The sequence below is a fragment of the Aspergillus ambiguus genome (assembly GCF_047715705.1).
Source record: "Aspergillus ambiguus strain CBS 117.58 unplaced genomic scaffold BDV59scaffold_33, whole genome shotgun sequence".
Taxonomy (NCBI): domain Eukaryota; kingdom Fungi; phylum Ascomycota; class Eurotiomycetes; order Eurotiales; family Aspergillaceae; genus Aspergillus; species Aspergillus ambiguus.
The window spans coordinates 203,127-228,277 of record NW_027395546.1 but is presented as its reverse complement, the minus strand read 5'-3'; the positions used below and the strand labels follow the sequence as shown (position 1 = coordinate 228,277).

Below are 25,151 nucleotides of genomic sequence, written 5' to 3'. Positions count from 1 at the left end.
TTTTGACGCGTCGCGCAGAAGCGGAAGTGTAAAGAGACTTTTGACCCACTATGTATGATCATCGCCCTTGCAATAAAGCGCATTGTTTGTAGTCAGGACCATATCGAGGCTGATGGGCGAAGGACTTGCAATGTGGACAACTTCTTTCAGGGTTAAACGACAGTTGTCGCGCAAATAGTAGATGGACGGCGGAACCACGGGAGAAGGTTGTAGGGAAGAAATCGAAAACTAGGAAGAGGAAGAGGAAGATGAAGACACTGCCCAAGGCCCCAACGCAGCTTAAATTATGAATACATGCCAACGGGATAAATGCCGATACCAAGACGCTACCTAACGACTTGTACATTCAAATCTAGATCTTATCAAACACCACCGGAGGGGCCGTTGGCATCCACCCCAATGTTCTTCAAAAACGGTTCGACTATACTTCGTTTCCGATCATCCAATGCGCGCCTCTCCTTCTCTTTACTAGGTACCGGGACTTTTGTGGATATAAGGACTTTAGAAAAGATACCCGCAAGGGTAGTCTCGACAGCTTGCCGTCGAGCGATGAGCGTGGTGGCTGCCGTGTCTGATACGCTGGAGACTGTGGATGCCCGTGTCCTCCGTCGGAAACTGCCGCCAGAGATGAAAGCTGCTGCAGGAGACACAGGGGTGGATGGGGTGGCATCAACGCTCTTGGCATGTTGAGCAGTGTCTTTAGGCTGCTCCTCAGAGATAGTGCTGCGGGCTCCTCCAGAAGGCATCGATGACACAGGCGCCACTTCGTTGGCAATGCGAGCGAGCATGAACGTGACAAAGGTAAATGAAACGCTATGAACAGGCGAATATGCGAGGTTTTCCAATATCCAAGCCTGGGACTCTTCCCAGGACCGAGGCGGCATCTTGGCCTTCTCGCGAGCCAGTATTTCTTGATCCAGATCATGCCACACAGGGGCTGAGACGATGCCGTCTTTAAGAGAGGTAAGAAATACCAGCAGAGTCTCGCTCAGGATCTCCAAACGATGTAGTGAGGATACCTCTGGTGCAAATGCGGCGCTGAATTGCCGATTTGTATCCAGTGCTTCTCGAACAGATGCCGACAAATGCGTCCGCTCTTCTTCGTCTTTAAGGAGCCACGTTGATGGCTCGAAAGGCCATCCTGGTCCATGTTGGGCATTTTCCCACGGTGGGCAGTCCTCCGTAGAATCGCCTCGGACCATGCTCCACTCAGCCACAGCGCGCTCAGTCAGTTCCGAGACGGCCTCTGTCAACCGGAAAAGCTCACGAGGAGCGGATAAAGGGACCTCTGTGCCTTCAGTATGGCGCTCTGGTAGCTCGGCAACTACTAGAGAGCGTGCACCAGATTCGGGCATCAGTGTGAGTTCCTCCAAGCTCCTCCCAAAGCATGTAGGAAGCCATTTCCCGTAGGCCGGTATAAAATGGTCCCGTCCATTCGCAACTCGGAGGACCAATATTTCCTCCAGAGTTGTTTCCCTGTTATTTAGTGCACGAGCTAGTTCGATGTCTTTCACTTGTGCCGTAACCTCAATGTTGGTCAGCTCCCCCGGTAATAGGGTGTATTCACGCGGCTCTGGGCCAGTCTTCAGGATCTCCGCATCCCCACGGTGTGGTGGTTCAACATGGAACTCGCACCATGTTGGAAGCTTCTGGCCATCGTGCTCTGGCCTCTCGAAAGTAAAGGCCGCTGCAACGCCGCTAGTGTTTGCAACAGTCAACGTTCGGCTGACAGGCACATCAAAAGCGATTTCACCAAAGTCCATTGCGTTTGGGTCAGTTTCGGATACCTTGTTAGAGGCTTCTTGGCCATGATGATCTACTACAACCGTCAAACCGGGTCGAGATTCATTTTCCACCTTGTCCAACTCTCGAACCACCTCTTGGTGGATCTTTGCTTTGAGATCCGGGACGACAGATTCATACTTAAGCGTGAATCCAGCAGCTAAAGGTTTGTGATCAGAACTGAGGATCCCTTGGTGTGACACATAGTAGTCTAGCTTAAGGGGGTCCTCAGCGTCCGGAAGCGAGTCGAGAGTAGCATTGTCACTTCCAAAGTCCAGAGCCGGGTCATATTCGTCGCCGCTTTCTGCCCCATCCACGTCAGGGTCATAGTCAAACAGCACATTGTCATCAGCGGCGGCTTTATCCAAGCCTCGAGCCTTCATCTCCTCGTCTCGTTTTCGGGCCTCTGCGGCCTCTTTGACCATCTTTTCGTGTATCAACATGTCTCGGCGTGTCCGGTAAAGAATGCGGTCGCACCAGCTTGGACCTCGTTGCTTCTCGCTGGAGTCGAACTTGGCAACACTACCCACATCGTACTTGTACGTTGGCAGGAACGAGATATCGCCTTCCCGCCACCCTTCATGAAACGCTTTATGTTTCTCTTGTTGTAGACGAAGTTGATCATGCGGGAGTAATGAGGATAGTGTAGTTTGCAGGGAGGCAGGATCCGTATGAGGGTCCAGTTGTTCATCGGAAACTGTAGGAAGTTGCTCGTGGCCATCATCTGGCGGCCGCGCAGTCGGATCATCACTGACGGCGTGAGATTTATGCCTCTTGTCGTATTCATTTTCCGTATGTCGAGCGAGTACTTGCCGCACGTCATCACCGGGGATGTCTTCCAGTCTATAGTTAAGATCCCCGAACCAGAAGCAAAAGTCCTCCTTGCCAATACTCTCCGTCGGGTCATCTTTGAGAGCCGCGTCAGTATCAATTGGATCAAACCTCGCGCGAGCGACGATTTGGGATGCATCCCAATTACGCCGGTCTAGACTGCTTTTGTCCGCTCCAGCCGCTAGATGAGAGTTAACGAACAGCAAGCACGTAGTCTCGCCAATTAATAGACGTGCTGCTACGGCGCCTTTGTTACCCATGTAACCCAGCAAGCCAGTACCAACATTGGCACAGCTCACACACGATACGCTGTCGGCCAGAGATGGGGCGGCATATATCAATAACAATAATCCCACCAGTTGGGTTTCCGCAACCAATCGATACCCAGAGGGCAAAGCTCTTTGCACGGCTTCCTTCCATCTATTTGCCGGTGCCGGATCAACGTAGGGTCTCAACGTCTCGGCTGGGGAAGATACATCGACGATCTCCTGCAACCCTAAAACATAAAGGCCGACCTGATGAGGTTCCGAGTCATGCTGCGCAAGAGTCTTGTTGTTCCCGCTATCACTACTTGGCGCTTCCTCCAGGCCGGAGACTTTTAGACCCGACAGATGTTCACATATTCCTTCCTTCTGCACAAACCACTTCCCAATGTCCTCCTCCGTTCCAGGAAGGGCTGCGACATTCCAGGAACCGACCTTGACGCGGATAGATTGCTGACGAATGTACTCTGTCCTCCTGGCTTTGATAGCTTGCGAAAGCGAAGAAGTATCCGGCGGGTGGTCTTCCGGCGGGCCGCGGTTCTCGTTGTCAGACGAACTGGGCGACGATTCCGAGGACTGTTGCCGTTCAGGGGACGAGGCCATGATTGAAAAGGATAAAGTCGGATCAACGGCGCGACTTCATGGATATCAAGCAAGACGGAAAGGAAGGAAGAGCGGAGCGATGCCGATTGCTTCGAGTCTCGGGGAGTCCAGCGTGCAGCGGGGGGAGCGACGGAATAAGGAAGGTGAAGGGGATCAAAACGGGTCTAAAAAGACAATGTGACACTCCTGATCATCACGAGCAGCTCATGAACGTGGTTGGAAGTCACTTAGACGCTAAGGAGCTGTCCGATCATCACGCGCTATCTCCAGCTCCTATATACGGAGTACTAGGTTCGTTGAAGGATGCGGCTGACTTCCGACGGGCCAGGATCAGTAAGTCGAGACGAGCGATTGGCGGAGCCGTAAGATCTAGACCTTCGCTGCTGGGGAGAGATAGAAGGAATATGAAGGTTGAATGGAGAGATAATCTCACGAACTGAGCGTGAGCGAGGGAGATGGATGTAGATCGTGGTTCGGAAGTGATGGCGGGGAGAGACCCGACCGCTTTCCCAAAGCAACCCGCATCGTCGTCACTGCGAGCTTTCTTTCTTCGGCGCAAGCGCCTGCCTTCACCCTCCTCCTCTCCGTTACACCTTCCATATTTCCTCTGCCTCACCATGTCGACCCGGAAACCTCGACGGAACAATCATAACAACAGCAACAACCGCCAGAATCACATTCAGCCCTCCGACTATGACTCCGACTACCAGCACTACTTCTCCGATACGCAACAACTAGACCAACAAGAGATGTCTGCCCCCCCTCTGCGCTCCAACGAGGAACTGAATCTCGCCGTCCTCCAGCGCCACAACCCGTCCATCACTTCTATCCTCTCCCTCGCCCCTTATGCGGTCGTCTACATCTTCAGTCCTTCCACGCGCCAGTGGGAGAAGAGCGGAGTCGAGGGCACAATGTTTGTCTGCCAGCTGACGCAGGGACATCTCGGGGACGAGCGATACAGCGTGTTTGTTCTCAACCGACGAGGCCTGAACAACTTCGATGTTCCTCTGACCGACGGCGACAATGTCGAGCTCACCGACGACTACGTCATCCTCAAAACGGACGATAAAGCCGGCCCCAACGCGGCCATCAACGCCTACCCTCAGCCAAGCAACGGCACAAACCAGCCCGCAAATGGCACCGGGATCCGGATTTACGGCCTGTGGATCTACTCCGAACCGCCGCCCAACTCGACTGCGGAGACACGCACCCTCAACGCCCAGATGATTCGCGAGTGCGCTGTGCACGCCGGCCATAGTTTCAAGCTAGCGCAGGAACGGTTCGAGGCGGCCCAGCAAAACGGGATGCATGTTGCGGCTGCTGCGGCCTCTTCCACGGTGGCCCCGGTCGACGAGGTGCAGTCGAGCGTTCCCATGGGTCGTCAGATCTCTCTCAAGGACCTCTTTGGCCAGCAGCGTGCGCAAGACGACGCATTCAGCGTCCGCGCGCACGCGGCACATCAAGAGCAACCAAGCGGCATCAGGCCGGAGGATGTGGACGGACTCAGGGCATGGTTGCAGAACTCGCCTGCTCCTACGGCAGCTCCAGCGACTGCGGCGCCACCGTCGCATCCCGGGACTGATGTTCTCGGAGACTTGTTCCGGAAAGCCGGAATCGCATATCAAGGCCAGAAGCAAGAATGAGCATTGCTTCACTGTCTGTCGCTCTTTTTTTGTTCCAATGCCAACCGCTCAAAGGGCATCATGTGGAGGCGTATGGTTGCATTGATTGAGATACCCATGAGATCCGATGGCCAGAGCCAAATATGTCACTTGTTACTTTTACGGCACGCTACGACCACCAATAAGCAAAGCAAGAAGACCAACTCTGGCAATAGACCGGCCTCTGTATATGCATACTATCTAGAATAATCCACCGTATTGTGAGTAGACATCTAGCTGTATAAGGTCGGGCAGCCTCGGTTCGACCACAGGCCGAGTTCTGATTGGCCGGCGTCCGTGACATACCTTAATGCATCGTCCGCAAACTGATGTCCTGCTCCGTCAAGCTTCATACAATCTACCGAGACAACCGACGGGCTTAACTGGCAAAGTCCCACAATGGTCACCCTTCCAGAGCCGCGCATCAGCGCAGACACCTTTCACCACTCCTTTTCTGTCTCCCCTTCGCCATCCGTCCAGTCATCCCCCCAACTTATCATCATCTATTTCATATCCGGAAACCCAGGCCTGATCGGATACTATCACACCTTTCTGTCCCTCCTATCAGAAAAGATCAACTTCCAGGCCACTCAGCAGCAGCAGAAATGCACATACCATGTCTACGGCCACAGCCTCGCGGGTTTTCAACTCGACGAACGCGCGGGCGAGCACCCACCTTCGCATTCTCACTACTACGACTTGGAAGAGCAGATCCGTTTTGTGCAGAACAAACTCGACGCTTTCATCGCTACTCTAACAGCCAATGGCACGCCGCCGAGGGTGATTCTCGTCGGCCATTCGGTGGGAAGTTACATCGCCATGGAGACCCTCCGAAGGCATCGCGACAGGACAAAAGCCGGCGACAGCCCGGTTGACTTCGACATCATCGGCGGCGCCATGTTGTTTCCTACTGTCGTGGACATCGCAAAGTCCCCGTCGGGCCGGAAATTGACCGTGAGTGCTCGTCTCCTCCCCCCCGGGAGTTCACCAGCTTCGACGTCCTGATCGGTTGTGGACTGCAGAGCTTGTTGTATTTTCTCCCCCAATTGGCGGCTGTGGTGGGTGTTTTGGTTCGAATGCTCACTGCGCTTGTCCCGCATGCTGTCTTGCGCGCCTTGGTCAGTTTCTACATGGGATCCCCGCCAGGGGACATGGTCGACACCACGGCGGCCTTCATAGAGAGTCCGCGCGGCGTGCGGCAAGCTTTGTACGTTCTCCATCTGCTCTTCTTCTTCCCGTTGTGTACGACACGGGAGTGCGGGGCATGGTCTTGACTGACGTGTGTAGACACATGGCTGCGGACGAGATGCAGACGATCACATCAGACCAATGGAGCGACGACGTCTGGGGTATGTCGACCGTGAAAGATCCCGTGTCGCGGTTGTTCTTTTACTTCGGTCGCAACGACCATTGGGTTGCGGAGCGGACTCGAGATGAGATCATTGAGCTGCGCGGACAGGCATCAGGAGGTCCGAAGATGATTGTCTGCGAGGAGGGACTTCCACATGCGTTCTGTCTCCGTGAGTGTTCTCCTTAACGATCCAAGGCAGGTTTGAGATGCGGGTGCTGACATCCAGATTGAAGGTCATAGTGATGTTATGGCTAAGAAGGTGGCTGCTATGGTCATGGATATAACGTCGTAAAACAGCGCCTTTATAATGATAGAGATAGAGGGATCGTAATGGAAAGAACTCGGTTCTGCCTTCATTAATCCGGATCGAAGATATCAAGTTACTTTGCCGACAAATATGTACGGTATGTGCAGCCAATATCTCCTCAGAAGAAATGCAAGTATCAATCATGGTCGACGTGCGACCCGCTCCATCAAACGAACAATCGCCAGTCGTGAACTGGAAACGCAAAGAAAAGAAAAGGGCAAGTCACATCAAAGACCCTTCAATGCAGTACCCAGTAATCCATAGCAAAGCCGTCTCGCCCAGCCGAACTCCATCATCCGATATTGGACTCAGTGTGCCCACAAGTTATTCCCCAGGGTTAGTCCTCAAGCTCCCTTTTGCCGGATAAAAGCATAAGCACGATGAAAGAAATGTGACAGTGAAATAAGAAGAGGGTGAAGTATAACAGGTGTACGCCAAATCAGGCGCCTCGCAGCGAACAAGGGACAGGAGTAAGAGGGAGACCCGACGCAGACAATCCACAAATGCCAAAAAGATTCGGGAACATACCGCAACAATGCGTAAAGTGACAGATTATGACGTGGAAGATCGTAGAGTAGAAAAGTAAAACAAGCGACACGTCATGGTATCTTAGCTGGAACACAGTGGATAACAATGCCTGAAAGCTACGCAACCAAATGCAACAACATAAGATGTGAGGAATCGGCATAAGATCATCCACTCCCGCTTTCGATGTCGTCGCTCTTGTTCTCTTTCTCGTTTCTCGTCTGATTTGACGTGGGGTCTGGCGATTCTGCGTCTGAAGACTTGGGTGTAGCCGAACCCAGATTGATGGCAATCCGTTTCGGCGCTGCACTGCTTGTTACACTCCCCAAGACGCCCTGGGTTGTGCCCTTCTCAGTAGCTGATACGGTCCCGATGGTTATACTCTTTTTTCTCCGCAGAAGTCCAGCACTCCCGGGGCCACCACTTGTGGAACTCCTCCTCTTGGGAACAGACGTGAGCTTAACCAGCTCATCATCGTCTTCCTCTTCACGCCGGCGCTTTTCTGACAATCGTTCAGGTGGCGTCTGCGCCGTCGTAGAGACCGGGGTTGAAGGCAATTCTTGTGATTCCTCGGTCGTTGACGACCGAGGCGCTTGCTGTTGCTGTGCTTCTTCCCCAATGGATTCTGCTTTGGTGTCCATTGCATCATCGTCATCGTCATCCGGATAGTCGACAAGAGGCTTTATGACTGGGGAAGCCGCGCCATTCTGCGCTGCAGCGGCCAGTACCGCACTGGGCTGGTTGTCTTGCTGCCACTAAGCACGCAATTAGTATATTGCATACACCCGCACCATCGGAGAATCCATACCTCATCTTCGTCATCGGAAGTGTTGAAGTACTCCTCCTCTGCAGCGTCCATCTCCTTGACGCCTTGCCATCGCCCATTGGGTTGCATCCGAGCCGCCATGGTATCGTCCTGAGAGAAGAGTGTGGTATCCGATGCCTCTGCACCGTAACCCTGCATTTGTTCATAACGCAGGATCAGGTTTTGGAACGTATCAACGTAGGTGATATTCCGGAGTTTCTCTCCGTACTTCTCAACCACATGCAAGACAATGGGCTTGATGTTCTCCCGCTTTATAAATTCGAATAACTCAAGACAGGCTGAGTTGAGGAGGTTATCACGTGGCATGGTCTCGTAGACGATATCCAGGATGAGACCGAATGTGTTATTATGCGTCATCAATGCCTGATAGAACGTATCCTGGAGGCTGATCAGGGTACGGAAGAACTTCAACGCCGCTAGAAAATTGTCAATTAAAGCCATACATCTGAGCACGCGAGAAGAGTCACTTACTTAATTTGAGGTGCTTCTGGGGTACTTTGAGTAGCTGGGCGACCCGAGGGGCGAGAGCTTCGCTATGAATAACATTACGAGTCCTATATAGATGCTGCCGGACGAAAAAGGTAAGGATATCAACAAGGTGTGAGTACAAAGCAACTTCTTGGTACTTCATGTCGTTAACTTTAGGGGATGGTGTTAGCAAAGACAGATAAAGACGGCACGGGCCGGAATCTTACAGGTGGTACGGTTCTCGAGCCGCTTCAGAGGGACGAAGAGTCTTTTCGAGGACTCGTCAAAATGATGCTGAACGAATGCTTCGGAGAGAATGTTAGGGCGTAGTTTCGTATAACCTTCGGGTCCAGCCCGACCCATGGTATCCTGTATGCCAATCTGAGGATCCAGCAAGACCTTGACAGTATCTGCCAGCTGATTCTTGACTCCCAGATCAGACTCCGTGTGAAGAAGGTCAATAAGCGTATCGGTTAGGGGCGTCTTCTTTTCATTGACGGCTTTGAGCATGTAACTGCGCATCATAATGGGGTCATGGTCGAGGAGGGCGACCAGTATGTCGATTCCAGTCGTTCGCAGTGAGGGATTGGGGTGCTTGATGGCAAAAGCGATTACAGCGAAGAGTCCATGACTGATGAAGTTCGCAAACAGATTCGCCCGAGCGGGAGCCTGTAGGTTCTTCGCGATGGATGCGCATTGGTGGAGAAACTGCACTGCATCTTCCTTGCGCTTCGCATCAGCATTTCTCGGGTCGAAGACGGAGAAAAGTTCTTTCAAGAAGGGGCCGTTTGACTGGATATGGTTGACTATCTCGACTTGGTTGAAGAAGATCAAGGAATTGAGCACGGAAAATGTCGGGTCATCCAAGATACGCGCCAACACGACGTCCTTGAGGTATTGTAGTCGCCAGGTGGAGCGTATTTTGTGACGGATGAGGGGGTCTTTGATGGGCACGACTTCCTTATAGCGCGACTGGTCCGAAAGATACTGCCTGTGGTTGGCTTTGTGCGTTGGGAACTCGGGATCATCTGGTCCGTGTTAGCGATCCTTTCTCTGCCATATGGAATGGCACCGTCGCTTACATTCGAGTGCCCCAACGACCCCTAGAATGATCTGATCGGCCACGACGGTCTCGATGATCGTGTTGTCGTTGAGGAGAATCAGCGACTTCATAATGTTGCACAGGCGATGCAGGTCAGAGAGACTCTCGAGGTCTTCGGCAACCGTCACCAACGGAACAAGTTTCTGGATGTACTCGTCTCGGATGACACATTTGGACAGCGCATCTCGACCGGCCTGGGTTAGGCTCGCGGCTCTCATGACATGATCAATATCGGACAGATTGGCGAGCTCCGGCGCTGGTAACATAATCGTCTGGAAGCTTTCTAGATCGTCGGACAGCGCGTCATCTAGAATGTGTTAAGGTGCAATGTTAGCCGCGACGATACACGAAAATGCCGTCTGCAAGGGAAAGGGGCAAGCGGGAAGTCTAACCTGCGGCCGCCAGGCTAAATTGCTGCGAAGCATTACTGACGAAATTCCTTCACAGATCCTTGTCAGCACACAAGCTGGTTCCACGACGACACGAGCCGTACCATATTACTGCGCAACCCTCCGCTTCCTGGAAGCTCAGCGCCATATCCGTGCCATTGGGTTCGGTCCACACGATCAAGGTCTCTGAGAGCGTCGCACAATCATCAGTAAGCGTGCGAATAGTGATGGGAGGCAGTGAAGGAAAAGGCGGCGCGAACCCTGCTGTTTCTGGTATCCATCCTCCTTGGAAATTTTCGTCTCCAGGAGGACCCGGTCGGGCTCATCCTCCGATTCCACAAATATTCGCGGTTCATTCTAATACATAGAAATGTCAAGCGTCAGTGATCAGAGGAACAACATCGGCGATCACGCGCAACGAGGGAGGTGGTGTTAGGCAGCGCGACGGGGAGAGGAGGGCGGCGCCATGTGACGGGAAATCAAGGACCAAGACTTACGTCTAGGATGTGACCGGTACAGAACCCTGTCCCTCTATCAAACCAGTCATTATCTCTCAGTTCGTAGACCTTCACCCGCTTGCGATCGCTGGGCGGTTGCACCTCCAACGCCATGGTCTGATGGGAGAAGGGAGAGGTGGCGTCTCGTCACTCCGGAACGACTCAGGAACGAGTGCACCGGCGCGAGAGCCCCGAAAGCGCGGCGGGAGGGAGGCTGGGAGGCCGCTGGCTAGGTGGAGGGGGAGAAATAAGGGAGGAGGATATCAAAGAGCGACAGGAAGGAAGCGGCGACGATGCGGAGAGATGGAGGAGGGGAGGGAGGAGAGTTGGCGATGGGGGGAACTTGTGTTGCGGGTGATGCAGGTTCGATGATATGATGATCCTGAGTTTGGGGTCGGTCGGGCCACCTGACGGCCTCGGCAGCCTTTTTTTTTAACCCTCTTCCAACAACTACTCCGGAATATTGTACGCGATAAAATTAATGGATCATAGTATGTATAATATTTTTATTTATTATACATTAACAAAACAGAGAGGATAAATATTCATATTCGAGAGATAGAATAATTTCTGAAATGTTGGGTATCAGGTCGCCGAGCACATGACCCCCTCATATCAATCTCGATCACCAAGATATATATAACCTTCTAGAACATCATCTGTCTCGTTCTTAAACGCCTGATCCTACATAAAACCCTTCAAATCGTCGCCCTTCATAAATCTCTACACTTTGGCTACCGTGACGACTTGTCCATGACCCCGATCTAACGCTATGACAACAGTAACAAACCCCCTTGAGAACAACCTCGATATCACGATCAACGCCTAAGAACACTTCACCTCAGTAATGCCTGAAGCTTGATGCGGGGATCGCCCTAGGCAAATGACGTGCACCCGCAGCCTTCCAGGGATGCTTTAAAGTTAAATAACCGATCCACTGCCTTATAAACCTCTTGGACAGACATCGTATCTCACGTCCATCCCCATTGACGGGTGGGTTATCATAGGTGCCTTGTTCCGCGAGGTTGAGGCGTTGAACCATGGAACTCGGGTGGGTGGACTCCGCCATCGATCATTATCAAGGTTGCGGCGACAGGACAATGGACGGTGTCTATCTTTGTCCAAGGTCTGATAGCTACGGCTTACTTCTACGTAATTGAAGAGGAGGATGTCAAACTGGTTTCGAATACTTTGGCAGTCTGAAATGATCCTGATTCATCTGTCAATATTCACCCATTCCGGGTAGCCAGTCAGGGCCTTGTCAGATCAAGCGCATGTCTACGAGAATGATCAGCCTGGCATGTTACCCAGGGCGAGGAATGCTTCCCTACATAAATAACTCACATGGTGCCCGCACTTTTCCCTGGAGTTTCTTACGAAGGTTCCGAGCTGCTGGCATGGCTAGTTTCTTATTTTCTTCTAGAACAACCATCACCTGCAGATTATATCATGTGTTACTCATCCTCAATAGATCCCAAGGTATGCAGTGGTAGGAGAATATGGATCAACTGTCTGGAGCGGGATCTTCGACCCTCTCCATCTTGTCCCTTGAGGATTAATGCCTGCTAGAAGACAGCAACTACTGCATACACGACAGTCAACCCAGGCCATTTGGATGAGATGCCCAGTGCTGATTGGACAGAACCCGAAAGGTCCAAGCCCTTCGCGAGATGACATAATCCACTTATTCTCAAATTGGCCACTCTGATTGGTGATATGCCCCCACGCGGTCTTATCGTGACGGGGCAGAGTTCCCGATCGGGTAAGGCTCGAGAAGGGTCCCCGGTTGGCTGGACCTCTTTTTTTTTTTCTCTTCGCTCTTTATATTGCGCGCTCGGTCCGGGTATCACGAGTCCTGTTGATCTTCACGACTCTCCGACGAGTGTATCTCCCCTGACTGCAGACGAGCGACTTCTGGGAGTTTTGCGCTCGTTTAGGTCGAAAAAGCTCCCGTCCATTCCTCCAGCGTCACATTTACCCAGACCCCACCCTGTTCTAGTCGTTTTGGGAGCTTTGCGAGCTTCGTCCTCCCTGACCATCTGTCTGTCCTTGTGTCTGGTCCAACAAGCCGTGAACGTTTTGTTGCACCATGTCGGATATGAAGGACACACTTGTCACGGCGAACCCGTCGGTGGCTTCCAGCGACCACAGGCGTCCGTCCGAGGCCTCTCGCAACCAGAATGATGCGGGGTCGCCAGGCGCAAATCCTCTGCAACCCGACTCGAGTTCCGAGGAGGCCCCGGCGGACCAACTGGACAAGAAGAAGAAGGGGTTTCTGGCGTACTTTAAGACCAAGGAGTTCTATATCATTCTGATTCTGGGGTAAGTCTGCGAGTGACGCTATAGACGTCCATGCACAGAGCTAACGAACCCCAATAGTCAGGTGCTGGCCATCACCAACACTGCTACTAGCACCTTCAGTACGCTTCTTTCTTCAAAGGGAACCTCCATCCCGGCGTTCCAGACATTTTTCAATTACGTCTTGTTGAATATCATCTTCACGCCCTACACGGTCTACCAGTATGGCATCAAGGGCTGGGCCCGCATGGTCTGGTACCACGGCTGGAAATGTGAGACCCCTGTGCGCCAGACAGAATAAAAAAAAAACCGACTCCAGACTAACCAAACAACCTCCCCGCAGATATCATCCTTGCCTTCTGTGACGTGGAGGGAAACTACTTCATTGTGCTGGCATACCGCTACACGACGATGCTGAGCGCGCAGCTGATCAACTTCTGGGCCATCGCGGTTGTCGTGATCATCTCCTTCCTGCTCCTCCGCGTGCGGTACCATATCTCGCAGATCCTGGGGATCCTGATCTGCATCGGCGGCATGGGCGTCTTGATCGCGTCGGACCACATCACCGGCACCAACGGCGGCAACTTCTCCAGCGGCTCGCAGGTGAAGGGCGACCTGTTCGCGCTCCTGGGGGCCACCTTCTACGGCCTCGCCAACACCGGCGAGGAGTACTTCGTCAGCACGCAGCCCGTCTACGAGGTGCTGGGCCAGATGGCCTTCTGGGGCATGATCATCAACGGCGCGCAAGCTGGCATCTTCGACCGCGCCTCGTTCCGCTCCGCCACCTGGAACAGCCAGGTCGGCGGCTACCTGGCCGGGTACACGCTCTGCCTGAGCTTCTTCTACTGTCTGGCGCCGCTGCTGTTCCGCCTGTCCTCCGCCGCCTTCTTCAACATCTCCATGCTGACCATGAACTTCTGGGGCGTCGTCATCGGCATCGAGGTTTTCCACTACTCCATCCACTGGATGTACCCCATCGCCTTTGTGCTCATCATCGTCGGCCAGCTCATCTACTTCCTCGGTCGGCGCGTCCTCGGCGAGGCCCGCAAACCGTGGCTGGGTCGGAACCAGGAACGCGGTATTTCGGGTCTGTTCACGGCGAGGAGGAAGATTGATAACGCCGCTGCCCATGGCGAAGTTAATCCTAATGTTTCTGATGATGATCGTCGGACTACTGATCCGAGCGCGGTTTAGATGGCGTTTGGGTTGTTGCATTTACATTCGCGGTATATTTTTGCCTTAATGTTCCAAATGCATATATAGTCTTTACGCTTAATGTTGAAGACATGATTGTCCGATTGAGAGCAGAGTTCGCATTCCCGCTGTAAGATTTCATGTATACGCTTGCTGATATGGAGGGAATGTGCACGTGTAGGGCTGCTGTACAGGGCGCTGCAGTATTGCGCGGAATGTAGGGAGCTATCGCGCCTATAGGTATGTAGGTAATAAGGTAGTTCATACCTGTATGATGAAGAGGGAAAATGTCTGAACGCTGGTAACCATAACATGGACATCCCATTGAATACTACAAGGCCTGCAAAACCGCTGCTATGAAACCTACAAATTACATAGCCAATGGATAGACCAGATACCAGTCTACCTAGGTAGTTATGACGTTGTACATGCAAAAGTATCACCCGTGCTCTGTAGTTTCTTTCCCATCAAAACATCCACTGCGGGCCGTGTGCAGTGACCAGTGGAGTTTACTGGTGGACCTACCCGATAGCACAGACGGTCGCTATGAGAATGGCTTCATGCCAAACATAAGAGGGGATATGGAGTGAAGATCGTTATCGAGAACAGGCAAGAGTAGATACGGCCCCATACATAATGAACAGAGAATAGATAACACTAAATTCAATACCAAAAAGAAACCAATATACCCACAAATGGCAAATCCAGAATCGCATTCCAGATCAGACTCCAAGAACTCTTTTTATGTTTGCCTGCTCCCCTGATCCGGAACCCAAGTCCCCAAAACAAACACGAGGGAAACAGATAAATATCAACGCGAATCACATCCTGAGTATCAACCTTTTGGTGCCCCGAACCCATTGCGGAATGAACAAAAGACGCATGCTTCGGCCGAACGCGCACCCAGACCCGAACAATGACACAAATAAACACCGGAAAACCCGTCCCTGAAGGAGCGCCGACACACTTCCCATGTATGGAGACACGATCCGAGCCAACATAGAACTGTGCACACATGCCAGCAACAGATGGAGAAGATGTAACCACCGCAGGGAGGATTCGACAGGGACAATAGACAAGGAACGCACCATGCAAAACGCACACCAAGAAAGAGGGAAATACCGACTCCAGAAACCAACAGGCCGACCAAGTTCCCTAGTCAGTAAACCAACCATGTACCAAGCAATTATGAACTTTCCACATATGACGGAGCGCTAAACAGAACGGATTCTTGCACCACTTCTCCCATATAAGTACCATGCTCTTACCCAAGATATGAACCATAAAACAAAAAGGAACCCTCTCTCATAACGCCACGGCATAGAAGCGAACGCATGTCAAATGGAAGGCGGGACGACGCCCGTGAATGTTGAATTTTGGCGGGTCATCGCTCAGCCCCAGACCGAAGCCTGCACACCGAGGCCGTTCTTCGAGCCCCAGACGCCACTGCCGTTGCCCCAGCCGAGTCCAACGCCAGCAGAGGGATCCTTGACGCCGGGAGCGGACGCCGCAGCCGAGGTCGGGGGGTTGGACGCCGCTGAGACCGAACGATCCGCGGCCGCCGCGGCAGCCGAATCACCCGGAGTGAAGCCAAATCCCAGAGGCGACGGCAGGGGGGTGGTCGAACGCTTGGTCGCCTGAACCGGGCCCGCCTGCTGGACCGGGCGAGAACCGATGGGGCCCACGGAGCCGATAGGGCCCGCGGGGGGCTTCGAAGATCCCTGTCGGGAGGAAGGCGACTCGGCGCCGCCGGGGGAGGAGGCGGATGTCACGGACTGGTCCCCGAAGACCGGGTTCACACCGGAGCTGGGGGAGGAGGTACTGTTGGCGCGGGAGGGGGACTGCAGGGAGGCGCCAGGCGGAACGCCATCAGGTCCGCTGCCCTGGACGGGGGTCTGGGACAGGCCAAATGGGTCCATGCCGCGAGGGGAGGCGCCGCGGACGCCAGCGGCGGAGGTCGGGGTGCCGCCGGTCTGGCTCTCGGGATGAGGGGCGTCGTCTCCGAAGGCAGTTGGGGGGAAGAAGGCGGGGCTTTCGTTGCCGTACAGGGCCCTATGTTGGCGAGCCAGCAGGTCTCGGCGACTTTCCTCGCTCATGGCGGCAGGGCTGAGGGAGCGGTCGGACTTGTTTCCAGACATTTCGGCAAGGAGGCCTTTGAGAGAAAGCAAAAGTATTAAAAACCATGTTCAAGAATGAAAAGGGCGTCTCGTCCCAAGGTACTATACAAGGCAGCCAATACATGTGGGAGAAGAGAAGCATGGGGAATATTGGAGTGAAAGGAAAGGCTCCAAGAAAGAGAAGAAAGACAAACAAACGCTACCACGTACTTCGGTTGTACTGTTGCTCCTGGTGATAGTTGCGGAGCTCCCTCTCACGCTGTGCCGCCATCCGACGCTTTGCTTGCATCATCTGTTCCACTTCATTGGGCCGACCCTGGAACCGCTGGGCCGCGTAGAAGCCTTGCAAGTTGGGGTTGGGGTGCATGCGGGAACCGTCGAATTCGCTGATGGAGTGGTGACGCTGGGACATGGCGCCGGCAACGCGAGGATCTGTCACAGGACAAAGGGTTAGCAATGGATGCCAACCGCTGCAGCGGGCGATCTCATACCGAATTCCGGGTAGGGGCGACCCATCATCATGGGCATCGAGTCTCTGCGGGGAGCGGTCCATAGCTTACCACTCTTGACGAGGTTGTCAATGGCACGATCGACCTCTGTAGGCGGGACGTTAGCAACGGGGCCCGTCTGATTGTCTTGAATCCGGTTCGATAAGCCGTCGACCGGAGCCAAATCCGAAACCAATCGTGAATGGAGAGGGTTCAATGGCGGAAGGGAAGCGACGGAGGGCGGGAGAGAGGTCTGTGGTCATACCGTCAAATTGGGAAGAAAAGGCCGGGACTTCGTCGCGCTGGGAGACGGAGCTGGACCCTAAGGACGGGTTAGATTTCGCACAAGGATCGACTTGATTTTTTTTTTAGGGCCAACCATACCCGATCGCGATGGAGGGATGGGCTGTTCCCAGGAGACCTGGCGCGAGGCCGGGGCCTGCCAGCCCTGAGGCTCGTAGTACGACATTTTTCACCAGCAAAGGAGGCGAGAAGACGACGGACCGACGATATCAGCGAGGGAGATTGATCCACTCGAGAGGGATTTCCGGAGAGACCTAATGGAGGGAGTCGAACGGTAAGCGACAGAGTCCGGGGCGGTTGAAAGTTCAGGGACCGTTCCACAGCGGAACGAAGCGGGTGTTCCAACGAAACGGGCCAAGTGTCCGGTAAAACGAGGGCAAGACGAAGGGCGTCGTCGACTCAGGAGGCACATGCGACGAAAAGATATGTAGATTTTCGTGTCGGGGGGATGTCGGGGTGCGGTCGTCTGCGGGACGGAAGCCATTTCCATCTCGAAAATTTCTTTATTTGGGTTCTCTCGGGAGTCGAGGTGCGGACACAGCGGGTCCATTGGAACACACACGCTTCAATGGGAGAGAAGAACATGAAAGGAGAGAATAATTGGAGAAGATCGTAGTAGATTCTTCTCGAGCGAGGAATCAAAGGAATATAGAGAGGGTGGTGGATGGTAGAGGGCAGAATAATTTTTTTGTCGGGTAAAAAAAAGGAAACTTACAAGAAAAGGAGTGATTGTCCTCCGAGGAAGAATCCCGGGTTGACTCTACCACGAGTGAACGAGGCAGGAGGGAGACGAAGACTTCTCACCCTTGGGCACGACAGACAGGAAGTCTGGCGTGGAGGAATAAAAGGGGAGGGGAGGAGAAGGATGGAGAGAGAGAGAGAGAGAGGAGGAGGAGAGGTGAGAGGGAGAGGGAGAGGAAGAGGGAAGAGGAGGAAGAGGGAGAGCAGAAAAGAAGAGGGGGGAAGCGTGTGAGAGCGGTCGGGTAGAAAGCAAGACCGTGGATGGACGATGGCACGGACGGAGGGGAGACGAAGAGGGGAAGACAAGCACCACGAGATTAGAAATCGATATAATACTTGTTCGGTCGATGATTCTGATGAGAACCCGTTTGGTTCATTTGTTCTCTTTTCTGTCGGATTATTACGTCCGGTACGGTGTAGGACATGATCGATAATGTCTCTCCCTCGGTACCTTCATGTACTACGTACTGCGTATGTATCCTCTACGATCCTACCAAATATATACGCAGTAGACCTACACATCAATAGATCTCTTGTAGGATACTAAGATAGTTCTTACTCTCTACACAGGAAGTCATCTTCATCTCTCCTCGTCCCCCTAATTGTTGGGGCTCTCCTGGCTCCACTCGACACTGCGTCCTGCGTACTAATCCAGCACCGGTCTACAAAATAAATACCTCCCTTAGGCACACGATAACCCGTAATAAACAACCCAATACATCCATCTGCACTCCAACAAAAGAAATCATCCTCCTGTCCGCCATTCAAAACCCCCTCCTCTCCCATCAGGTGGCGATCCCGCAGGCAACACATGAAGCAACATATGAAATCATCCCCCTCTGGCATCCCAGTGCCGTTGATGCACAATGGCGTAGGAGGACTGCTGACTGAACCTTTTTCGGTGGTCTTAGCGGGTCATCGGAAATTTGGAGAACACTGGGCGTCCATTTCTTCTCCCATCAGACGAAGAAATCCCTCGCCCTCCTAGCGCGCGACCCGTCAACCTCTCTCTGCCAGACTGTCCCACCCTCCTTGACCCTCCACCGCCGTCAAAGAGGGGCCGGGGAGGGGGGGAAGGTCATCCTCGATCGGAGACACGGTCAACCAACATTCCAGAGATGCAACAGTCGGCAAGGATCAGATTTCTCTCGACTGCCCGGTTAAAATGGAACCTCATCTCCATCGTCTTGGACGATCCTTGTCGCCCGTTTCGTCGCCTCGTGGGGACCTAACTGGCACGAGGTTCTACCGAACCTTGCGGGTGTCCCGTCCGTAGAGTTAACTTAACTCCTCCGTACGGACACTCTATTTTCGACCGAGGACAGACGAGACATCCGATGAAGCCACTACTGCCACTTACTCCATCGGTCACGGTCTGTGCTGATTAAGCCTGCCCAGTCAGCCGCATATCCCAAAACATGGCATTCGAACCTAATAATATCCATCAATCATACCAAAGCCGCCTCCTGCTCGCAAGACAATCTGCAAGGCTCCCTTCCCAACCGGTGGGGCCAACCAGCGTTGACGGTCGTGGATGGATGAAGGCCTCCCTCGGACCCCCCAAACTCGTGAGACTTCCCACACCCGGCCTATTAACACCACCCTCTTTCACGGCGTAAACGTCCGACATCTGCACTTCCTCCTGCATGTACCGTGTCGCTGCGGTCCTTTGTGAAACTCACCGATTCGAGAGCTCGAAATGACTCGTGTCGTTGGCGGTCGAGGACCTTTGCGTCCGCACTATGTAAACACCTCGCGTCCAACTCCTTCCATGCTGGGGACTCGGAGAATAAAAGGACAAGGTTTCCAGGAACGGTCGTCAATGGCATCAGTGGCTTCCCTTGCTTTGTCTTCTCGGTCCCCGTTCCGGTATGAGGCTGGTGCAGTGCCACGGTCAGGAACGGTGGCCGAGGATTTCTATTCGTAGACCTAACATGCTGTTCAGCTTTACGCTCTTACTTCCCCCGTAATAGTCAAAGTAAGAGGATTCAAAAGAGGGCAGAGGTGATCGACGTAGAACTCCTGCGGAAAGCACTCGTGCTCCGTGACCAATTCAAGTTATCAATTTTACACACCAGCGGGAAAAGTATCCGCCGGGATCGATCGTCGGCGTCAGGGATAGAGTGAAATTCAGGGGTGCGTCATGACATCTCCCGTCACCGCTGAAGAAACACCTTGATGGATCACCGGATGGACCGTACGGCATAAATCCACCAACCTGGCCGAATACGGAGCACTCGCTGACCACACGTGTCGGCCGCGACGCGCTTCGGACTTGGAGCCGAGTCGATCCGCGGACAGCCAAACAAATGAAACGCGGGGCAAAAGGGGCAGAGGAACAATGAACGACGGTGGCTGATGGAGCTGTTGCGACCTGACCAATTTGGATATGGATCCAGTACAAAGAAATCGAGCATGGAGCGCTCCAGTCAACCGTGGTGAGCCAGGAGAGCCGGTGGGTGTCGATCAATCAATGATGTTCAGGATCAATTGGCGAGACTATTCAAGTCTAAACCCTATCCTCCTCGCGAGGTTGAGAAGTATGGAGGTCGCAGTGTCGAGTTCATCTCGGTGATGGCCAGGCGTTGCTGAATGTGCTTTGGAAACTTCCAAGCTTCGTATGGATCGTATTCTCTGCCTCAGGCATGGTGCAAACCCGCCATCCAGGTCAGCGTTCAGGCCAGCTTTCAGGCAAAGAAAGGATAATCTCAAGTCAGCACCAGGAATGGACCAGATCAGGCGGCCGGCACAATCCAGTGATCAGGGAGACAATACCAAGTGATGGAGCGTGAAGTATAAGTTGCTGGGCGGCTGGTACGGCGAAGGTAATCTGGATACAGGAGCTACCCATCACATTCACGGTCTGCCACCGTCACCCAGAATTTATTGACGGCTCAAAAGCTGCAATGGTCCAATCTGATTTCGTAGAACTACTCTCTCGATCTCTGGTGAATATCCAGAGGGGGTTGTAGTGAAGCCCCTGGACAGGCCCTGTAATTAATCCGCAGCATCACCGTTATTACTGCCGACCACCATCACTCCCTCACTAAACTCCCTCCTCCCTCCCCCATCAATTCAAGTCCTCAACTTCTCCCCTGCCCTCCTCTGCCTCTCTCTCTTCTCTCACTTTCAGTCCAAATTCCCCCCAGGCTGGTCCTTACATGGAGACCATTCAGTCCAGTTTCTCTTTCCCCTCTCGCCTGTGCCATTTGTGATTTCTGAACGGGGTGTGGGTTTTCCCTTTCCAGTGTGCCCTTCCCGGTTAGAGTGTATCGCTCTCTCCCCTTAAACCTACCTAATTGCCGTGACGATCGACAAGCATTCAACCCCGTCAACTTTGACTTCGCTCCCTCTGCCTCTTCTCGAACGTCCTTTTACCCTGCGGTCTGACTGTCAATCTTCTTCTGTGGGGGACGCATCTACCCGGGAACGAAAGCTCTTTCTGCGGCAAAAAAAAAGAGCGACACAATTTTGCTGACCCATCGCCGGCCGGTTTCTGCGTTGCGTCTCTGTCCCGCCTTTCCGGAATTTCGCCTCAACTGTTCCCTATCGAATTGCCTTCCTTGGGTCAATCTCGACATCGAGTCCAGTCAAGTTCGTCGGTCTGGAGGAGACAGATTTCTCGTTCGTCGCTCCGATTGCCGCACGGAGATTCCGCACACCACGACGCTCGTTTCGCGGTTCGCCCCCATTCTCCCTCTCGTGGAGGCCAACGTTGCCTGACAACGTTGGATTCGCTATATGACCCCAGAGACTCATGGGAATGCTAAACGGCCTGCCATTCCAGGTGAAAACTCACCGATAGCTTCGGGAAAGCCGTCGACTATGCCGTGGAACTTGTCGTCCACCGACACGTCTACACAGGCCCCCAGTCGCCCACCATTGACCTCCCAGCAGTCCAACTCGCTTCCCTCGACTCCCTACCAACATGCGCGGAACCTCTCCTTCCACTCGCGATCCCCGTCGCCTCCTCACGGCAGCACCTCGCCTCGCTCCACCCACTCCGAGTCGACACATCTACCCCCCTCCTTCCGTAAACCCTTCACGCACTGTAAATATGAAACCGCCATGGCCTTCTTCCGACGACGGATGCCGTATACCCTGGGGACCGACGTGTTACCGGAGGAGAAGGAAGGCCTGAAGGAGCGCCTCGATCCCGACGAGGACCGAAAACTGACCACCGACATGCTGGAGGTGTATGACCGGCTACTCCCCTCCGCCGAGAGCGATGATCGACGTCGTCAGCTCGTTCGCAAGTTGGAGAAGTTGTTCAACGAACAGTGGCCCGGGCACGACATCAAGGTGCATGTCTTTGGTTCTTCAGGGAATAAACTGTGTTCAAGTGACTCGGATGGTATGTGGTCATCATATGGGCGGACGGTGTATGGCGCTAATCGGTTGCAGTCGATATCTGTATAACAACTACATATAAGGAGCTGGAGCATGTGTGCTTACTGGCGGACGTGCTGGCGAGACGTAAGCACTCCCGGGTCGTTTGCTCCTCTCGCGAATATGGTGACTGACGGTTGTTTTGCTGCAGATGGAATGGAGCGGGTTGTCTGTGTTTCGCACGCGAAAGTCCCCATTGTGAAAATCTGGGATCCCGAGCTACGCCTCGCGTGCGACATGAATGTCAACAATACACTGGCCTTGGAGAATACCCGTATGGTGCGGACATATGTGGAAATCGACGAGCGTGTGCGCCCCCTCGCCATGGTGATCAAATATTGGACAAAACGGAGGATTTTGTGCGATGCCGGTATGCTCTTGCCCTCGGCTCAAGTGCGATGGCGAAACCAGACTCTAGATGCTGACCGTCGACTGCAGGACTCGGTGGCACGTTAAGTTCCTACACGTGGATATGCTTGATCATCAACTTCCTACAGACTCGAGACCCGCCTATTCTCCCTAGCCTACAAGCCCGCCCTCACAAGAAACGACTCTCTCCTGAAGGTTTTGTCTGCTCGTTCGACGACGATATGAACAACCTGGTCGGATACGGACACAAAAACAAGCAGACTCTGGGTGAACTGCTCTTCCAGTTCTTCCGGTATTACGGTCACGAACTCAACTACGAGAAGTATGTGGTATCTGTGCGAGAAGGAAAGTTGATATCCAAGGAAGATAAGGGTTGGCATCTGCTGCAGAATAACCGGTTGTGTGTGGAGGAACCGTTCAACACATCAAGAAACTTGGGAAACACCGCCGACGATACGTCATTCAGGGGCGTCCATATGGAGCTGCGTCGGGCATTCAACGCCGTCGCAGATGGTAGCCTGGAGCAATCCTGTGAGCAATACGAGTACCCCCCGGAGGAGGAGCGGTCGTGGGAGCGACCTCCGCCTCAACCACGACCCATCATCACTGCCGTGCCCGCTCACGCTGCGCGTGGTGGGAGAGGCGGCGGCCGTGGCGGGCGCCATTCGAATCAGTATACTCGTGGAGGTCACTCAGGTGGTCGTCGGTCCTCAAATACGCCGAACAAATCGAACAACTATCGTCAGCCCAACAACAACGGCATGAGTGCCTCGGAACTCTCGCTTCAAGCCCAACATGCCCAATACCTTCTGCATGACCACCTCTACCAGCAAATACAGATCCTCCAAGCCCAGGAGCAGGAGCTGCGCCTTCAGTTGCAAAACCAAGCACTTTTGACGGGGAGACCGCCTCCGGTCCTGATCCGTCAACCGTTCATTCAGTTCCCGGTTCCCCAGCAACAAGAATCTGCTGGTGATGATACATCTCGATCGAGGTCTGGCACTGTGAGCCATCCATCGGTCAACGCGTCGATGCGCCAACAGGCCTATTATGCCTCCCCTTACCTTCCGGTCTCCGTTCCGGGTGTTCAGGGGAGCAGTACCAATCCACCGTCTCCATCGGCAACATCTGCGGTGCCTGATCTTCGCCGCAATCCTCGCCGCTCCTCGGTGGCAAATGGATCACCGGGCGGGTCTCTGAGAGCCCATTCGCAACCTGCACGTACCGTCCACTCACTGCCTAGTTATGCCCCCATTTACGCTGCGACGCAAGCCATGGAGACCCCTCAGATGCATAAGCACCGCAACGCCCCCGGCTCACCTGATGGAACGCAGAGTGAGGAGGATAACTCGTTTATGCCAAGCAGCCTGCCCAACGGGTCCAACCCTACACACTTCGACGAAAGCCGGCAGACCGAGTATATAGGCTACTATCTTGCCACGTCGCCCCACCTGCAAGCCTACCATCAAAACGCCATGTTAACGCCTCTGTCGATGGCGCTGCAGAATGGCGGAATTGTCCCATATGTTGCGAACCCCCAGGACTACATGTCGACTGTAACACCAAATGAGGCTGGCCTTGACCCGGAGACTGATTCAACGTCCGGCTCAAAGATTGGAGCCCCCCGGCCACGCACAACGCCGCGGTCTACCGCAGCTGGTGATCGTAGCGGGCCCCTCATAGTGGATGGGTCTGTGCCTCTCAGTGAGCATCGACCACCAGCTGTAGCTGATGGCTATGACCCGTATATTACCATGAGCCACTGTACCTCGAACTCGGACGACCACACCACGGATACCCCTGCCAGTGTTTCGGACTCTTTCTCCCAAGACTTCCAAGACAGCAGTTCTGTGGAAGTTGACCAGCAACCTTATTTTAGTCGACAGGGTATCGATATGCACGCTCCTGGTGCTGTGGCCGACCCATTGGTGAATGGACACGCAGGGAAACCAAGTCTCCTGTCAAGCCGTCTACAAAACCTGCATCTTTCAAATAGCGACAAGACAGCCGAGCCAACGCCGAAGTCTGCGCCAGAGAAAGCAAAGGCTCCTCACGCTCATCATGATAAACAATCTGGGGCCATGGAGAAAGGTTCAACGACCTCTGTTTTATCGCCTGTAGCAGAATCGCACATTCCGTCGTCCAACAATAAACGGCGACAGAACGGGGCGGACACATCGGATAGGGTCAATGGAGCCAACCACAAACCGAAGTCGAAAAATAAGGCCGAGCCCTCCCATAACTCCTCTGCTGGATCAGGTGATGCCAAAGAGCGGAATCTTGGTCATCATGGCCACCATGGTCACCACGGCCGTAAAGTGAATGGCATTCACTCCGGCCAGGACTCGCACACCAGTCATGCTAACAGTGGCTGGCAGACGACAAAGAAGAAGCAGAAGAAGGGAGCTAAATCGACCACGGAGCATCGCCATGGATTCCACAACGGTGCGGAGCCGCTTCCTGCCGATGAGTCCTTGAGGAAAGGTGGATGAGGTTCCCGATGATCGCTTCTACAACTGCTTCGGACCTCGTCTTCGCATCATGGTGTCCTAGACAAGAGAAAAATAAAAACTACAGAAAAGCCGCGGATATACCAAGTCAGCATTCCGTCTCGTTCAGTGCGTCCTTTGACATCATCGTCATCATG

At 53.6% G+C, this 25,151-nt stretch overlaps 9 protein-coding genes across 9 annotated transcripts; 4 read left to right on the top strand and 5 right to left on the bottom strand.

The window, feature by feature from the left end:
• Positions 1 to 199: 199 nt before the first annotated feature.
• BDV59DRAFT_184846 (phosphatase family protein) lies at positions 200 to 4,070 on the bottom strand. Its single transcript, XM_073690753.1, has one exon. It carries the CDS (start codon positions 3,477 to 3,479, stop codon positions 363 to 365), a length of 3,117 nt encoding a protein of 1,038 aa, XP_073545113.1. The 5' UTR covers positions 3,480 to 4,070; the 3' UTR covers positions 200 to 362.
• Positions 4,049 to 5,345, top strand: BDV59DRAFT_184845 (Dcp1 family protein). Its single transcript, XM_073690752.1, has one exon. It carries the CDS (start codon positions 4,097 to 4,099, stop codon positions 5,120 to 5,122), a length of 1,026 nt encoding a protein of 341 aa, XP_073545112.1. The 5' UTR covers positions 4,049 to 4,096; the 3' UTR covers positions 5,123 to 5,345.
• A 20-nt stretch (positions 5,346 to 5,365) lies between these two features.
• BDV59DRAFT_96975 (bifunctional triacylglycerol lipase/ester hydrolase) lies at positions 5,366 to 7,137 on the top strand. Its single transcript, XM_073697421.1, has 4 exons — positions 5,366 to 6,094; positions 6,163 to 6,347; positions 6,428 to 6,660; positions 6,725 to 7,137. Exons 1-4 carry the CDS (start codon positions 5,540 to 5,542, stop codon positions 6,781 to 6,783), a joined length of 1,032 nt encoding a protein of 343 aa, XP_073545111.1. The 5' UTR covers positions 5,366 to 5,539; the 3' UTR covers positions 6,784 to 7,137.
• Positions 7,138 to 7,216: 79 nt separating this feature from the next.
• On the bottom strand, positions 7,217 to 10,242 carry BDV59DRAFT_96941 (SMEK family protein). Its single transcript, XM_073697420.1, has 6 exons — positions 10,112 to 10,242; positions 9,700 to 10,026; positions 8,845 to 9,645; positions 8,621 to 8,788; positions 8,132 to 8,565; positions 7,217 to 8,078 (listed from the first exon to the last, which is right to left on the bottom strand). The coding sequence occupies exons 2-6, from the start codon at positions 9,983 to 9,985 to the stop codon at positions 7,491 to 7,493; spliced, it is 2,277 nt and encodes a 758-aa protein (XP_073545110.1). The 5' UTR covers positions 9,986 to 10,026; positions 10,112 to 10,242; the 3' UTR covers positions 7,217 to 7,490.
• A 2,170-nt stretch (positions 10,243 to 12,412) lies between these two features.
• Positions 12,413 to 14,209, top strand: BDV59DRAFT_184833 (DUF914 domain membrane protein). The gene is made up of 3 exons (XM_073690750.1): positions 12,413 to 12,927; positions 12,985 to 13,175; positions 13,247 to 14,209. The coding sequence occupies exons 1-3, from the start codon at positions 12,695 to 12,697 to the stop codon at positions 14,095 to 14,097; spliced, it is 1,275 nt and encodes a 424-aa protein (XP_073545109.1). The 5' UTR covers positions 12,413 to 12,694; the 3' UTR covers positions 14,098 to 14,209.
• Positions 14,210 to 14,802: 593 nt separating this feature from the next.
• BDV59DRAFT_96563 (uncharacterized protein) lies at positions 14,803 to 15,380 on the bottom strand. The gene has a single exon (XM_073697416.1). The coding sequence runs from the start codon at positions 15,270 to 15,272 to the stop codon at positions 14,919 to 14,921; it is 354 nt and encodes a 117-aa protein (XP_073545108.1). The 5' UTR covers positions 15,273 to 15,380; the 3' UTR covers positions 14,803 to 14,918.
• BDV59DRAFT_96572 (uncharacterized protein) lies at positions 15,302 to 17,312 on the bottom strand. Its single transcript, XM_073697417.1, has 5 exons — positions 17,087 to 17,312; positions 16,968 to 17,024; positions 16,706 to 16,810; positions 16,425 to 16,646; positions 15,302 to 16,249 (listed from the first exon to the last, which is right to left on the bottom strand). Exons 1-5 carry the CDS (start codon positions 17,169 to 17,171, stop codon positions 15,489 to 15,491), a joined length of 1,230 nt encoding a protein of 409 aa, XP_073545107.1. The 5' UTR covers positions 17,172 to 17,312; the 3' UTR covers positions 15,302 to 15,488.
• Positions 17,313 to 18,965: 1,653 nt separating this feature from the next.
• BDV59DRAFT_96549 (uncharacterized protein) lies at positions 18,966 to 20,043 on the bottom strand. The gene is made up of 2 exons (XM_073697415.1): positions 19,822 to 20,043; positions 18,966 to 19,675 (listed from the first exon to the last, which is right to left on the bottom strand). The coding sequence occupies exons 1-2, from the start codon at positions 19,950 to 19,952 to the stop codon at positions 19,339 to 19,341; spliced, it is 468 nt and encodes a 155-aa protein (XP_073545106.1). The 5' UTR covers positions 19,953 to 20,043; the 3' UTR covers positions 18,966 to 19,338.
• Positions 20,044 to 21,571: 1,528 nt separating this feature from the next.
• Positions 21,572 to 24,996, top strand: BDV59DRAFT_204516 (PAP/25A associated domain family; the record flags this gene model as incomplete). The annotated part of the gene is made up of 4 exons (XM_073694481.1): positions 21,572 to 22,100; positions 22,151 to 22,222; positions 22,287 to 22,505; positions 22,574 to 24,996. The coding sequence occupies 4 exons, from the start codon at positions 21,572 to 21,574 to the stop codon at positions 24,994 to 24,996; spliced, it is 3,243 nt and encodes a 1,080-aa protein (XP_073545105.1).
• Positions 24,997 to 25,151: the final 155 nt, after the last annotated feature.